The 15946-nt window shown below is 35.4% G+C and overlaps 1 protein-coding gene across 2 annotated transcripts in view; it reads right to left on the reverse strand.

Moving 5' to 3' along the window:
- LOC149421773 (23 kDa integral membrane protein-like) overlaps positions 1 to 14243 on the reverse strand; it is a 37785-nt gene extending 23542 nt beyond the window's left edge. For both annotated transcript variants that reach the window (XM_089635096.1, XM_089635095.1), the window contains exon 1: positions 14057 to 14243. In XM_089635096.1, the coding sequence (XP_089491222.1) occupies positions 14057 to 14116 (60 nt within the window). In that variant the 5' untranslated portion in view covers positions 14117 to 14243. The remainder of the gene's footprint in view (positions 1 to 14056) is intronic.
- Positions 14244 to 15946: the final 1703 nt, after the last annotated feature.

Genomic DNA, 15946 nt, shown 5'->3' on the forward strand with positions numbered 1-15946 from the left:
CAGCGTAAGCTACATTATGCGGCATCTGGACGGAATGGCTGATGTAAAAAAAATAAACAATGAGTTTTAAGTGTAGTTTATTTTTATCATAATTGTGTTTCACACGACGTAAACGTTTGACAAACAAAAATGTTCTAAAAATGTTTCTGTGAAAACTCTTTTAATAAGGTGGGTACGACGCTCGGTTACCAGTCAGCCGGATCGAATTCGACAATCACAGCAGATAGGGACTCCATTTTCAGAAATTAAATTACACTGAATTTGGGAGGCGAATATGGGTACAACCGCAACCCCGGGAACCATTTATTGGATAACCAACACCCCTACCATAGGTCACCCCAAGTGGCCGATCCAAGACCTTTTGATCTCTCCAGCCAGACTTTCTCTCGACCCATCGCCTTGCACCGAAGTGGGAGGGATGGATTCGTACCTCCGTCACTCTTGGACACATTGACCCTAGTATTTCTACCCACACTTCCTGGCTAGAGGTTATCCTTAGGACCTGCTCTCTAAATTTTAGAGGTGATGCTTTATAGATAAATTTACAATTCAGTCCAAACGCACTGATTCTATAATATCACACAAAAATAGAGCAAACATCCGTGTAGAGTTGTGACGGCACACTATATAATTTATTCAAGAGCGGGATAAACAATTTTGGTGGTTAGCCGATTCCATTCCTGTTCCTGTGGCGAACTGTATTATCGGACAAAAATAAAGTTAAAAAGTCTACGTTGTGGGTGTTTGTTTACTTCTGTGATATCACAATCTCAACGAATATAATAATTGATAAATGTAAAAAAAATAAATTTAAAAACATTAACAAAACTCGATCACGAAACAATAATCATTGTTTTGTTTTTGTTGTCTAGTGGGCGGCAATGGCGGCAGATGTAGGACGAAGAGGAACAATGGATTGAAAGAGGACAAAGAGTTGAGCGTCATTCGAGAATCGATCGCTGTTAATAATATCCCCTTATTCAACGTCCAACGCCACGGGATACGACGTATTCACATCGGCGTCACGTATCACACGGCGTCAACTTGCTCTCAATGAAGAATTTCTCTTTACGGAAAAAACGGAAATATGCATGTAAGTGAAATAAGCCAACCAGATCAACTACCTATGTAAATACCATGTTATGCGAGTTGATGTGAGGTAATGCCGCTATTTCGAAATCACCAAGCGCAGCTGTGCATTTTTATGGTTTGATTATTTGTATGTAAGCCCGTCGTCCCACGGGTCGGTAGCAATAGACCTAAAACGAATACTGCAAGACTGCACAGAACATTAAGTTCGCTATAATAAGGTAACGGTCTGCGGCGCAGTTCAGTGAGGAACTATTCTAAGCAGGTTCTTACAGCATTTGGTTTATGTCGATTGCTTGCCGATCTGTGGGACGACGGGCTTAAAGGAAATGAGTGGCAGAAGGAGACCGGAAGGAGCAAAGGCGTTGTCTAAAGGAAATGAAGTTTGTAACACCGATGATGATGATGATAATATCAATTTAAATTAGTCAAGTTTACCCTTCCAAATGCTAAAATAATCGGACACTTAAATTGTTTGTAATTTGGAATCACCTGAACAAGTCAAGTGTAGGTTCTAGTAGCAAGTATGTAAAAAAAACTAAGAAAAGTGGATAAACCATGACCACAAAGTCATATTTCAAAAGTATATGTATCTATAGGTCATACCACCTAACTAAGTGAGATATAACGGAAAATAAAATTACAGAAGGCTTTGTCCGAAGCGCATTATTATAAAAAATAAATATATACGTAGTGCTTTTAACTTGGTCCCTTATCGAACAGTAGAAACGTTGTGGGCTAAATTATGCATGTACCTAAAGTGTAATCACCGTTGGTTGTATCCTGTTATCAACGAGTGGCAGTAACGAAAGTTGTATCTATTCCACGTTTCAATATTCACCATACCGCAACCGCCTTCTCGCATCGATCTACTCCGGCGCCAGTGCGACTAGAATGAGAACAATGAACACGAACTACACTCGAATCCTTACAATAAACCTGCGATTAAACCGAGTTTAACACAGGTTTAAATAAACATGCAATAATAATTATGTTTTTGGTTTAATAAATTCCTAACATGTGGCGTACATGCTGCAGTACACATTGTCTACTCACTATGTAGCACGAACTGCCTTTGAGAGGACGAACGCTATGTGCTACGCTTTTATTTGAACTTTTGACCTCTAAGGGGAAGAAAGCTCACAATTAAATTAAAGCTCATTTTGCTCCAGACGTGCAAAAAAGTAAATAATAATTCTTCTTTTCAAAACTTTGTGCAGATGATTTATGATATTTTGCTTAGTAATCCATATTATAAAACTGAAAGCAAATTTCGTAAAAAATGAAATATGTAGCTAAAACTGCTTAAGTAGTTATTTTCACGTAATTACAAAGAGAATAAATATATTCATTTCATATATAGACAAGAAACCATTAGCCATGTCACAGCAAATAGCATAGAAAGTGAAAATAATAAAAGTTGTTCCATGCCATGATAAGGTGTAAATTACTTCACATTCTTGTAAGATACGGAGACCACTTTGTTCAGCGTACCGTAATATCTCTTGTGACAGTGCACACTTGTACAGTTTAACAGACTCAAAACTAAAAACTAAAAAAGGTGAAAAAATTATGAAATTCATTCAGACTGTGAAAAAATTATGGTGGTTTACTGCGCATTTAATAAATAATTATACTTTTGTGCCTCGGAAGAGTCTGCTTTTTTATTTCTACGTTACGTAAAGATATTATTCCAGATCGGTGATCACCCTACGCTAGGAACTGGTTTTTACGAACAAGTTTTTAATCTTCACCGCATTCGTATGTACAATTATTTTTACGTTCACTTCCCTCGTTTCTTCTCTGGTTATATTATCCAGGTTCGGCATTTTAACAATCAAACAACATGTGGTGGTGTTATAGAAGCAATATCTGGGACATGCGTTGTTGCAACGCAAGACTTAATCTCCTGCGATCTTATAAACCTACTTAATGTTTATGTACAGTGTACCTACACCGTAATAAACTGTAGAACATAATAGTATTGTTCTAGATTATAATTTTAAGATTGTGCGCAGTGCAGTCAAGAAAGGGATAAAGACAAATTCTTCTTCTTTTCAAGGGATACGCACTTATTTACAACATCTATGGACTGCACGCCCCTGGGCATTAGCTATTTCTTGAAGTACAAAACAACATTCTTCTAAAATTAGCTAGTAACGCCGATCAGAATCAACAACACGATTATAATATATAGGTATATCTTACCGATGAAAAGGTTTGTACAAACAAGCACCTGCTTCCGTTTCAACTGTTTCTTAATACATTTCTTAAACGAAAATTTAAAAAAAGAGAATCCTGAGAAAAAACATTCTCCTTTCATTGTGGTTCCTGGTGAGTGGTGACTCTTTCTGTGTTCGGATACGAGGGTGTGTGTGGCATGTTGTTAATTATTTACAAGGGAACGAACTAAAGAATTGTTTAATTCAGGCTCATTACGTAAATCTTTACATATGGACATGCGATACTGTTACAGGCCAATGTACCCTAAATTCCATCGATTCCATCGGGAACAAAACCTAACTATTCTGCCCAGGTACTTGTAGAAAATCTAGGAAGGTATTCATGTTTTTAATTATAATATATCGTGCCAAATGGAACATGGTTACGAACCAGGTAAACCATATTCACATGCAGGTTTCATAGATTTTTTTTAAAAAGTCTTTATTGAATATGAGAATTGCAGGTAGTTAAACTAAGTGCCACGACCCATGGAAACGTTGGATAAGCATTCCTATCATCGGTGTATACAGTGCATACACATTACACATGCACCATAGGCCAAGCGCTGTACCTACACAATACCATTTACAAGCAACCTGTGGGTCCCTTGCAAAGGAAGTAGGAATGCACAACAGTTATCACGCAACTTCCGTTAAAAACAGGTAAAAAAACGTGAAATAACTCTATAAATATCATTATCCTAAAAAGGTCCTGAACAGAGCATTAGTGCGACTTGTATGAATGATACTGAAGCCAAATCTAGGATGAGTGAAAATTGCCTGGCAGCCATCTTGTATTACAAACCTTATAAATGATTCATATACAAAGTGGTATAAAACGAAGAATTTCAATTTTATTTTTATACTGTTTACGGTTATTGTTAACGACTTATGATTTTTTCGGATAATCGATGAAGCGGGAAAAGGGATATGTAATTATAAATAAAACGCTCGAGCGGCGCTGTCTTTGTTTCATGATAAAATTTATCATGAAACTAAAGGCCCTAGACAGAGCTGTTTTTAATATAGCTTACGAGTCCGAAAATACTCCCACAGCATCCCCAAAGATGACATAGGCCTTGAGGGAAATAATTTTTCTCAGGACCTCCTGTGTGGGGTTAATGTAAAAAAAAGCACGCAGCATATACGAAACGTAAATAAAACCTTAGCAAATACCCTTTTTTTCGATCAAGATTAATTAAATAATTAATGTCAACACCCAATTACGAAACATAAATTAAAAAAAGTGGGTGTGTCAAGCCTACGCAAGACAGAAGTGAAACTTCTAGTTTCAGCTGATGCTTGGCGTGGCGCAGTTCGCTGGTGTCTGAGAGAGAGGAAAGAAGAGAAGAGAGAGAACGTTCGTGAGCGGCTCCCCCACCTCAACAAGGTTTCACTTCAAAAATGCCACAGCCGAGAATCGAACCTCGCTTAACTGATTGAAAGCCAACCACGCTGAGCACCAACTGTAAGCAAAGCCGCATAAATTGATTATATTATGTAGGTTCTGAAAATATGAGAGCTTGTTATGTTTTATAATGTTACCTACATCACACCCAAAATATAATATATTTTAAAAAATAATGTACAATGTACAGAAATAGAATCCCACACAAGATCGCGTAGTGCGCTCTAGCGAACGGATATTTTATCAGAGGGAGATAGTTTTAATTTTTTTTTCTGTAAATTATTACATATTATCAAAATAAATAAATTAATTAAATAAATGTAATACAATTATCATAATATACGGATTAGATAATAATTTTAATCCAACACAATAACGCAAAGCGCGCTCTAGCGGAGTAATGTTTTATCACAGTGAGATAAGTGTTTTTATTATTTTGCAATATTATTTTCTTTTAAAAAATGTTCTGACCTACTAAAAAATAAGATATTGAATGAAAAAGGCGTTAAAAACAAAAAAATAATGTGCGATGGCCGAGAATCGAACTCGGATCAACTGCTTGGAAGTCAACTATGCTGACCATTACACCACCAACGCCAGTTGTCGAGATGAGCTAAGAAGCATTTATATGTTACTTCAAAACTTTGACTAGATCAAATGAACTTTAATCGGTGGTGGGGGTACCCGCATTTTCGTTTCGGTCATGAGTCGGTTTTACTCCGGTCCTAGAAATTGCATGACGCGCGTAAAGAAGTTTCACTTCAAAAATAATTTATAACGAAAAAGTTAATATAAATTTGAAATAAAATGATAGTCTACTACTATAAAATGATAGTCTACTACTATAAAATGATAGTCTACTACTATTCTAAGAAAGCATAATCACACATTATCCCACACTCAAAAACTAACTATACACAACATTCATTTTTCAGAAGGACGTGCACTAAATGCAATTATATATTTTCAGATGCCGATATTTTCCATCTGTCTTGGTTTAGTTTACTAAATGCATATTGGAGAAAATTAAATCAAATCGCTAATTACGTACCCTCTCCCCTTGCTGTGTATGAGCTATCTAATGGTACGTAAACATTTGCGAACTTACGTGAACCGAGCCACGAATTACGGGAAAGGGACGAAGCAACAGCAGGCAGCGTTTCGCACCATTTGCGGTTGATTTGTTCCTTTCCCATAAGTTGAGGTTCAGTTCGGCAGTTCGGCTCGCGTATGTATACGTAGCACAAGATATCTCAGTTATTTTCATTGAGGTGTTGTCATTAAGGTGTGTAAAATATCTAAGATATCTCAGTTAATTTCATTAAGGTGTGTTATTTTTTTTCTGTATGTACGAGTAACATGAATTTTTATGTGGAAACTTCACTGGTTAATGCAACATGTAAAATGTAATTATTTGTATAAAATTGTAAAACTGTTTATTTCCCCAATACCCTAAAATAGAATTAAAATAATAATTGATAACTAGCAGTTAAAAACCCGCCCCGCGGGTTTTTGCAGCTAGGTCCTGCGGGCGGCACTTGGTTTGCTTCGCCCAGTTTAAGTGATACTAACAACAGTTACATTTAAAAGGTACATATCAGGCTAGCTTTAGACTTGTAAGTTTTTTCGTAAATTTACGACTTCTAGCCAATGGGCATATTGTATTTTCAAAATGCAATATGCCCATTGGCTAGAAGTCGTAAATTTACGAAAAAACTTACAAGTCTAAAGCTAGCCTTAGGTTATTCACAGAGAGAGGGTGAGTGTGAGTATATATGGTTAATAGATTATTACAATATAGCGCCCCTGAGGTAATATCTCACACAATTCGGCGCTATAAAAATTGTCCAATAAAGAAATAAACAAAATGTTCACATTTTATTGCGTACATATTTATTGATATACAAAGGAAATAGATAAAATAATGTAATCTTATTAAACTTTATTTCAAACAGAAATAACTTTGTTTACATCACTTTATTATATAACCACTACATGTTTCATGAACGAAGTTCACCTTATCAGGAGTAAGTATACTCCGAGGTCAAAAATTAAATATAGATTACAATTGGAAAGAATAAATGGAAGGAGGGGGAGGGGTTAGAGTGGGCGGGGTTTATCAGAATTAGGAATTACAATATCGTTAGACGGGAAAGACCAGTTGAGTGGGAAAATATTCAAAAGAGGGATTTTTGACTTCAATGTATACTTACTCCTGATGAGGTGAACTTCGTTCATGTAACACGTATAGGTTGTATGTAATTAAGTGATGTAAACAAAGTTATTTATGTTTTAATAAAATAAATAATGCCATCACAAAGTGATAAACTTCCAGAAGAAATCTTCTTATTAAACGCTTGTTAATAGTCAACTAATTTTGCGAATTGTTAGCTGCATATTTAAATATTCGCGCCAGTCATTTGGTTCGTTCTTATACCGCCAGAGGGGCAGGGTGGTCGAATTTTGCCTGCAGACCCCCTATTCGGGATTTACACGAAACACAATTTGAATTCGACCAATCAGAGGGCCTAGATCGTTCAGACGCAAGCGTAATAATACTATCAGATTAATGAAAATAGCTATAAGAATTAAGTGATAAATATTTAATAAATGGTAAGCGAAATATAAATACACTTTTGATTGATTGGATTATCGGATACCAGGTTATCTTAAATTATTAAAAACTTTTGATTTTGTTGTTCCGATAAAATTAAATTTTTTGAACATGTGCTCCGAAAATTTCTTTTCGTTTGATCGCATTACGTACTTACCTTTAAGATTACATGCGAACATTAAATTGTAAATAGTGAAGGAGGCATTATTTAATGTTGTTATTATATAACAAATGGCATTTTCAGTCGGAAGATACCAAAACTAATGTGTCTAGAAGCTAGCATCTAGTGCTCGCCATGTTTGCCGACTATAGTGGCCGTGGGGATAGAATTTAATTATTTATCACAACATCTTAAAATGTTTTAGTTAATTTAAAAAAATAAATAAAAATACATTTTTTGGAGGTTCCCATACAAGCTAGGAGACTGATTTGATTCAGTGTTCCGGCCTTGTGATCTTGGAGGTTTTGGTAGAATGCCACACAACCATTTCAATGGACACCATCGTGCTTCATCCACATTCTGGTCTTGTCCGACTCTTGATTTCACAGTATTGTATTATTTCGCCAGAGCCATGTATTCCTGGGAAGCAGAAACAATGAAATACTAAACGAGAAGAAAGTCAATTAAATAGACATTAATTATTACAGGTATAATGTAAATATACCTACACTGTTATTATTTCTTGTTTTTGTGGCACGCCCACCATTTCAAGCATTACTTTTGCAACCGGCAATTATCAAGTATTTATCTTCGATTGGCAGCTACATCAATCGTTACAAAACTGAGAGATAATAAAAATACTCGAGTATAAAAGTATATATTATCATTCACCGGTAAATAAATGTACCTACCCACTACCAATTCCACGGTCTGTGGTTAAACCTAAGTGGACACCTGAAACGCTTCTCACGAGAAATAATTGAACATATAAACGCGTTGTAGGTATATCAGTTGACAGCAAATCAATATGTTATATTTTCAGTATGATGCCCGATGCGAATGTAGGCCTTATGGAAACAGCATGTTCAATTCACATACGACAATATGTTGGACAGTTTTTTTAGTTGTACAAGTTTGATATAGTATTCACTTAAAAACATAGGTTAAAAAAATTAACCCGAAAAGTATTTTACAATAGTAAATATATTTTTATTAATAATGATGTATTTAAAAAAAATTATATAAAAATCGACAACGATTCTATCTGCCGAGTTTCAGCTCGATCGGATGTCGAGAAGTGGGTTAAAACAGAGGTCGCGGGTTCAAATCCCGGCGTGCGCATGTATATTTTGTTTGATTTGTGTTATTTTCACAATTATTTCAAATAAAATAATATACGGTATACTTGCGGCACGTTCCAGAGTGGAAGATGCTCTCTGTATGGTGACAAGATCTGAATAGCAAGCACCGTCCTCTACCCTATCTCCTTCCCCTCCTCACTCCTCACTATATACTCGAATTGGGGATACCATTGCCTCCTGTGCGGTATTCACATAAAATAATTTTATAATGTTCTTTCTTATGTTATAAGGGTGAGTAGGTGTAGATACACAGTGTTATTATAATATATACATGTTATTTTAATATAATACACAGTGTTCTTATAATAACAACTAATAACATAGAAATTCATTAAAGCTAGTAGCAAACGATGGTCCGTATTGATATTTGATTCCATAGTTAAGGCAGAAAAGGCAACCAAAGAAATAGTGTTCACAAAACACTTTAATAATATTTTTATATTATTATGAACAGGTTACAAGTTGACGCTATCGAACATCGTTCTTCGGTGCTGAATACAGAAAAGAATTTTAAGGTGTGCCGAGAAAGTGGCGAATGGCAGCGAGACTTGGAAATGACGAAGTAGTAAATAGCTAAGACTGATTCGCCTTGCGGAATTAAACATTAGGCCATTGATTTGTACTGACGATGAACTTAGTTGGTTTGTTAAAATTGTTCCTTGCTTCTTTTATCTGTTACTATGATCGTTCCATGTTTATATAATTAATAAAAAATGAAGCACCACGTGGTTTAATTCATAATAAGGCCAAATTACTACACTATTGGCCGTGAGAATCTGAAAACTTGTTATGATACAATGGTCTGCCAAATTCTTGTAAAAAATAGTATTTTCTGGGGGGGTGTTGCTCCGCGTGAATGACTTGTATTCTTGTCCATCTTGCAAAGCAGGTCATAACATAACATAAATACATACACGAAGAAATCAATACACATCTATTAATCCAGGGCGGTATTATCATTATCCATATCCGATGTCCGCACACTTCGTACACTCGCAGCTGTATATAAACGGTACAATTTATTTATTATTCTGGTCATATATCTATGTCCGTGTTACTACGTCGGACATGTTACTATGTTAGTCGTGTAGTACGTTACCAACCCTCTCGAAGCGGAAGTGTCACGAGTCATTATATTTATTTGAATTGAAATTACAAAAGTGTTACAAAAAACTAAAAAAAGTTACAAAAAAATACAAAAAAGTATTGAAAACAAAGGATTAATATGACACAATTATACTCAAAAATAATTGATCTGTCACAGCCTAAAACATGGTTCGCTTTTTCGTACATTATTTTAATGATGATTCACTTAAGTTTTTTTACAGCGATCGATAAACAGGAACATAACTTAACTAATCAAAGTTTTCCGTGTTTTTCAAGATTAAAAAAAGTTATACGTTATGGCTATTACCTACCATCACTATCGAAAATATTTACAATTTACATGGTAATTACCTTTACAAATGGACCAATATTGTATACAAAAGCTTTTACATTTATTAGGTTATACGAAACAATTAATTGATTTCAACTATCAGTAACCAATTTATTATTTACACTTCATTCTTATATCTACTCTCTTCGAAAATTATTGTATGTAGTAGCGGAACGGGGTGCCGGAGTCATAACGGGGCACAATGGGGTATACGGTATACCTCATTCATATGCATTTTATGTCGTCTGCAGATAGTGCGTAAATATATCAGAAAATCCAGCCGGCAGGAGGCCTACGGATGCTATGAACCAAGCTGTAGATGCGGTCGTCAGTGGAGAAATGGGGTTTGAAGTGCATTTATCAACCTTAGAGAGATATATTAGGAAAAGATCCAGAAGGTGTTGTTGATAACACGTCAGGGAATTATCACACGAGTGTTCTCGTCTGTGAACTGTCCTAATAATTAGTACCCCATTGTGCCCCTGGTTCGTTTCCCACTGAACCCTGTGGGATGGGGCAGAATAGAGTATTTTCCTCTTCTTTCAGGCACAATTTTTTTATGGTAATTATTAATGTAGAAGTTTAACTCTAGTTTCTTTATAGAGAAACAAGTAAATAAACGTAATAGACAAATAATGTCGTTATTACTTTCAATCCCTCTCAAACTGCAATCAAAATTAACCCGGGTCTGCCCGAATGCCCCTAGTACGGGCGCATCACCGACGGAAAACGAGTTAGAAGTTTCATTAGCACAACTTCTTGGTAATAATGTAATAATAATTGTAAATCGTCATGAATCATCTTGGTTTTAGATAATGACGGATGTTGACTATTACCTATCTTGAGTCGACATACTGAAGTATTTATTGTGTTGATGGAAGATATGAACAATTCATATAGGTATGTACTAGAACAAATAGAACTAGAAGAAAATATAAAAGATAACGACTACTAAAACGTCTAATTAATGAGATTGCGGTTGAAAAAAAAGATAGCACTTTCTAGAACATTTAAGCTACATGGATCGATACTATGACCGTTGTAAGGGCAGATGAGTACAATATGAAAAGGCACGCAAGTGAGAAAGATATGCTTGAAAAACAGGTCATGTGAAATTGTCGAAAATAATAGAATGTTTTCTTCACAAGCAGGTAAAGGAATTGGTTAGGTAGTACGAAAAAACGGGCAGCGATTCTCGAGACTTTCACAAATATCAAATTTCCAAATTTCACGAGTCCTTCAGTTCATTTTCAATCCTTTAATAACTGTGGTTATCATAGTTTTATTGGTGATTAAAATACTTGAAGCACTGTATAAAATAATGTTAAAAAATGCGCATTTATTTATTTACTGGTATCTACGATTAAACAACCTTCGTTAGTCATCTGCAACTTTTCTACTAGTCAGATTTGGATAGTACCAATATTCAATGTGTCTCATACTATAAGATAAAGATTAATTAACACATCTGGCATAATTTTAATGAACATGTCGCATTCACAAAGATGAAAATTGTTCGCAAAATGGCGAATTGTTTGTTGTTCTATTTGACAAAATGATCACTGACGGCGTACATGACATTAGACACTCTTTGTATTGTCGACCAGCGAATTGTTTGTTGTTGTTCTATTTGACAAAAGAATCACTGACTTTTTTTTTTTTTTATAGTGAATACCTCACAAGAGTCCCAACTGCTCCCGTCTGGAGCCAGTGAGACTATGGCATCCCCAATTGGGGGATGTTGTGAGGCTGAAGGTAAGTGGGGAAGAGAAAGAGGAAGGTGGGGAAGTACCTGGCTATTCAGATCTAGTCACTAAACACGGCTAAAGCCATTTGGAGCAACGTTTCAATTCTGAATGGTGGTCTTACACCAGGGCGATACTGGTAGTATCTTCCACTCTGGAACGTGCCGCAAATATACTATATATTCGACTACCATAATACGGGCGTGTGTCTAGTGTGGTAGTCGAAAAGCATGTAAAAACTGTACACATTAATATTTCATGAATAAAGAAAGAAAAAAAAAAAAAAAAAAAAAAAAAATATTTTAATTAATTAATTGTGAAATAACACAAATTAATCAAATAAAATTTATTTGCGCACGCCGGGTTCGAACCCGCGACCTTCGGAATGGCAGTCCAATGCGTTACCACTGGACTATGCCGGCCGTCGACGTAATTATACGACATTAGTTTTTTGGTATCTTTTCTAAATAACAAATGTAGATCCTAGGAAATAAATTGTACAGCGCCCTTGAGGTGATTTTTCACAAAAACGGCGCTCTACAAATTATCCAATTATTATTATTAGACACTCGTTGTATTGAATATTTGTTGTTCTATTTGACAAAGGATCACTGACTGAGTATACGACACTCGTCGTATTGTCGACCAGCAAAATTCGTCAAGAAATTCGGGAATGTGGCGTGAATAAATGTTTCAATAGACATATAGGTACCTTGCGTGTACAAGTACACTCTCAATAGCCCACTATTGAAGAATCGATCATCAGAATGAGATTCCATTGGTTTTGTTAATAGAAGGTCCACCCACGAAACCAGTAATAACTAACGAGACAAAAAGAATATTATTTTCATTTAACATTGAGTGGCAAAATGTAGGTAGGTACCAAATACCTTTTTACAAGTGGATACCTAACTAATTTTATTATGGTGTTTTAAATAATTTTAACGAGAGGACAAAGTAAACCCATATACGGTTATATATATTTTAATTTCCCCGAAGACAACATTTTAACATGTCACCATTTTCTGAGTACCTACCACTCACATATGTATTTCTATGAGTCATATTCGTCACACCTACTTTACACCTCGGTTTAATAAGTCACTCATAAAACAAGATTGTTAAATAAATATTACTCACAGTTATAAAATAATAAAAATATTTTGGGAGTTTTATTTATTCAATGGTTAACAGGTATGCGTATTTTCGTAAAAGGAAAATTTGAAAAAAATGACTATAAATATTTCCAAATATTCCAAGCGAACCACGAGATAGAAGTCAAGGACATCATTTGACCTCGCCGACCAAGCAATATCTGTTCCCAATACTGGGTGCATACTCCCATTACTTACATATGTAAATTTTCGTCTTGCCGGTAAATTATCCGGTTAGCTCATTCCTAACATAATAATTTATTAGTCAAGATTCGTGATTCCTCGTCGGGTTTAGAGTGAAGCTTTAATAACAAGGGATGGGTAGGTACCTACACAAATTCAGAAATGGACGCAACGCCAACCGTAAAATACCTGGCCGACCTGTTGATCAACCGTCAACCGCCGCTCTCAGGTAAAGGACAGGATAAAGAGCCGAGAAATATATAGAGAATACCAACGCATTTTGCACAACAGGATTGCTGCGTGCATGAGACATAATACACCAGGTACAGTTTATTCATGTCGATACAAATGTGGGCTGCATAATATAACTAAGTTACTACATTTGTGTTTTGATTGAGGTTGGCATACTACCTACGGTACGACCCGTTTTATGTAAACAAGATGGCGCGGGATGTGAAAATAAACAAATTTTCATTGAATCAGGCCAAACCGCACCTGACTCGCCGCCCTTGGAAAGCGGCAACACATTATTTAACCTTTTACCGACATTGCTGATGAGACTGAATACCTCCAGATACAAGGAATTGTTCGCCATAATTAAGCGGGAAACAAGCAACAGGTGGCTGTTGACACGCCCCGCACCATTCACTTATCCGAATTACTAAAATAGTATGGCGCGAGTACTCAATATTGTACACCATTATTATATTACAGACCAGAATAAATAAACCGCCGAAAATTCTAACGATGTCAAACATAATATCGATCTGCTTTACAAGCACAGTGAAATTTAAAAAAATCTATATTTGCTTTGTAACTCATCAACAATTTTCATAGAAAAACAATCACGCGGGTTGAAAATTTTACGTTTTTCTTCAATTAAATCCAGGTAGGTACTCACCGCAAATATCAAATTGCACAGGAAGAGAGCGTATTTAACGAAACTGGTGCCACAACCCATTTTGATTTATTCACCAAATTACTTATAAAACACAATAAAATAATGGTAAAACCACAGCTACACTGAACACAGGTGACGGGCGAGGCAGCACTGACGCAAGCAAACTACATTCAACTGAAGTAAATTTGTCCAAAGACCGCTTCGATATAGAGCGCCTGCGTCGGTCGGTAGGAAAAAGTGGAGCCTTCCGAATTCCGACTTGCGTCTAGAAGCTGCACGTTTCTGAATAATCCAATCAAGTTTTCGTAGACAAAAAATAACAGTTAATGAATGAATAATATCATGTTTACAGAGAACAACATAGGTTTATTATATAATATAGGTAAAAATACATAATTGTAAAATTGTCGACGATCTCAACGAACGAACAATGTCGGATGTGCAAATTAATGTGTAAGTACTGTTTAATGCTTATTTTTTGAATATAAAAATGAGTGTACACAATATAATAAATAAAATAATAACTTTTATTTTAAATAAAATAATAACTTTTATCTTAACTATTGCCGACCAAGGTATCTACTAGTACAGTCGATTAATCCATTTTCGATAACAATAATAATCGATATCGATAATAAAGTTGCTACAGTTTCACGAAAATAAATTAAGAACACTTAATTGTTCGTTGGCGATCTGTAGATGATAAGATATCGACATTATAGATAAAACCTTTATCGATAAACCGTGCTAGGTATCATGGTTTCGCTACTACATAAGGGGCCTACTCTGTATCTTTCGGGTTAACAAACCAGTAAGTTTGTGATTTAACGTTTCCTTGCCGGTGCTGTCAACTGAGTGAAGATCGTCTCTAATTAACAAAATCTCTTTAAATATATTATACACAGGGTTAAAATATTTTGATATTCTATTATTGCATTAAGTAATTACAATATATAAATATTTACCAAGTGTATAGCACCGGAAGACGTGGAATTTTTTAACACCGTAAGGGAAGGGTTAATGCGGGTTTGTGACATGGCTAAACCGGCGACAGGAAAGTTTCGAAAGATACAGAGCAGGCCCCCAGGGCATTATAATTTCTACAGTAGTGTTATGCTGCCCTAATGAAGCTACGGCAATGGTAAGTATGGAAATAAGAGTGATTGATGAAAAGATATTTTAAATTATATTGTTAATTCACTAATATTACTTTTCTTGCCCTCTAAAATAATAAACATGTAGACACAAAACTTTACACACGTAGAAACGAAACTTTTGCACATCCGACATTGTTCGTTAGGAGTGTTGAGATCATCGACGTCGATATTATTTTGAAAATAACAGTATAATATATATATATATATTAAATGAGAAAAATAAGAAGTAAAAGAGTAAGGTAATAAATAGCTTGTGGTCTGCTGAATCTGTTTCCGGTGCTGGTTTTTTCTATCGAGGTATATTCATATATTTGATATACAGGATATATATATATTTGAAAAATGTTTTAACTGTCCAACTAGGAACTAGGAGGAATTCCCGTTTTAAGACAGGCAAAATTGGAATATGGAACGCCAAATTTATCTTAAAGCTAAAGCTCGTATTTTCAACCCATTTTGACCGATCGCTGACTGAGTTGGACTTACATCTGGGTTACACAGGCGTAGTGAGTAAAATTGAGTTGGCAAAGTCCTCCATAACGACACAAGCAAAATTTTCCACTTACTGTAATGGTAGTACCTAGAAGATTTTCAAATGTCGTCAGGTTGTCATTTGTAAAATGTGAATTTTCGTAATTCTTTTAAAAAATATCAATAGTAACGGTTTGAAATGTTCAACATCCTTCAAACGTTTGAAAACCAAGGCTTTGTACAGACAATTTTAAACATTTTA

Source organism: Hesperophylax consimilis, chromosome 8, assembly GCF_061612785.1.
Source record: "Hesperophylax consimilis isolate HC1 chromosome 8, BYU_Hcon_1.0, whole genome shotgun sequence".
NCBI classification, from domain to species: domain Eukaryota; kingdom Metazoa; phylum Arthropoda; class Insecta; order Trichoptera; family Limnephilidae; genus Hesperophylax; species Hesperophylax consimilis.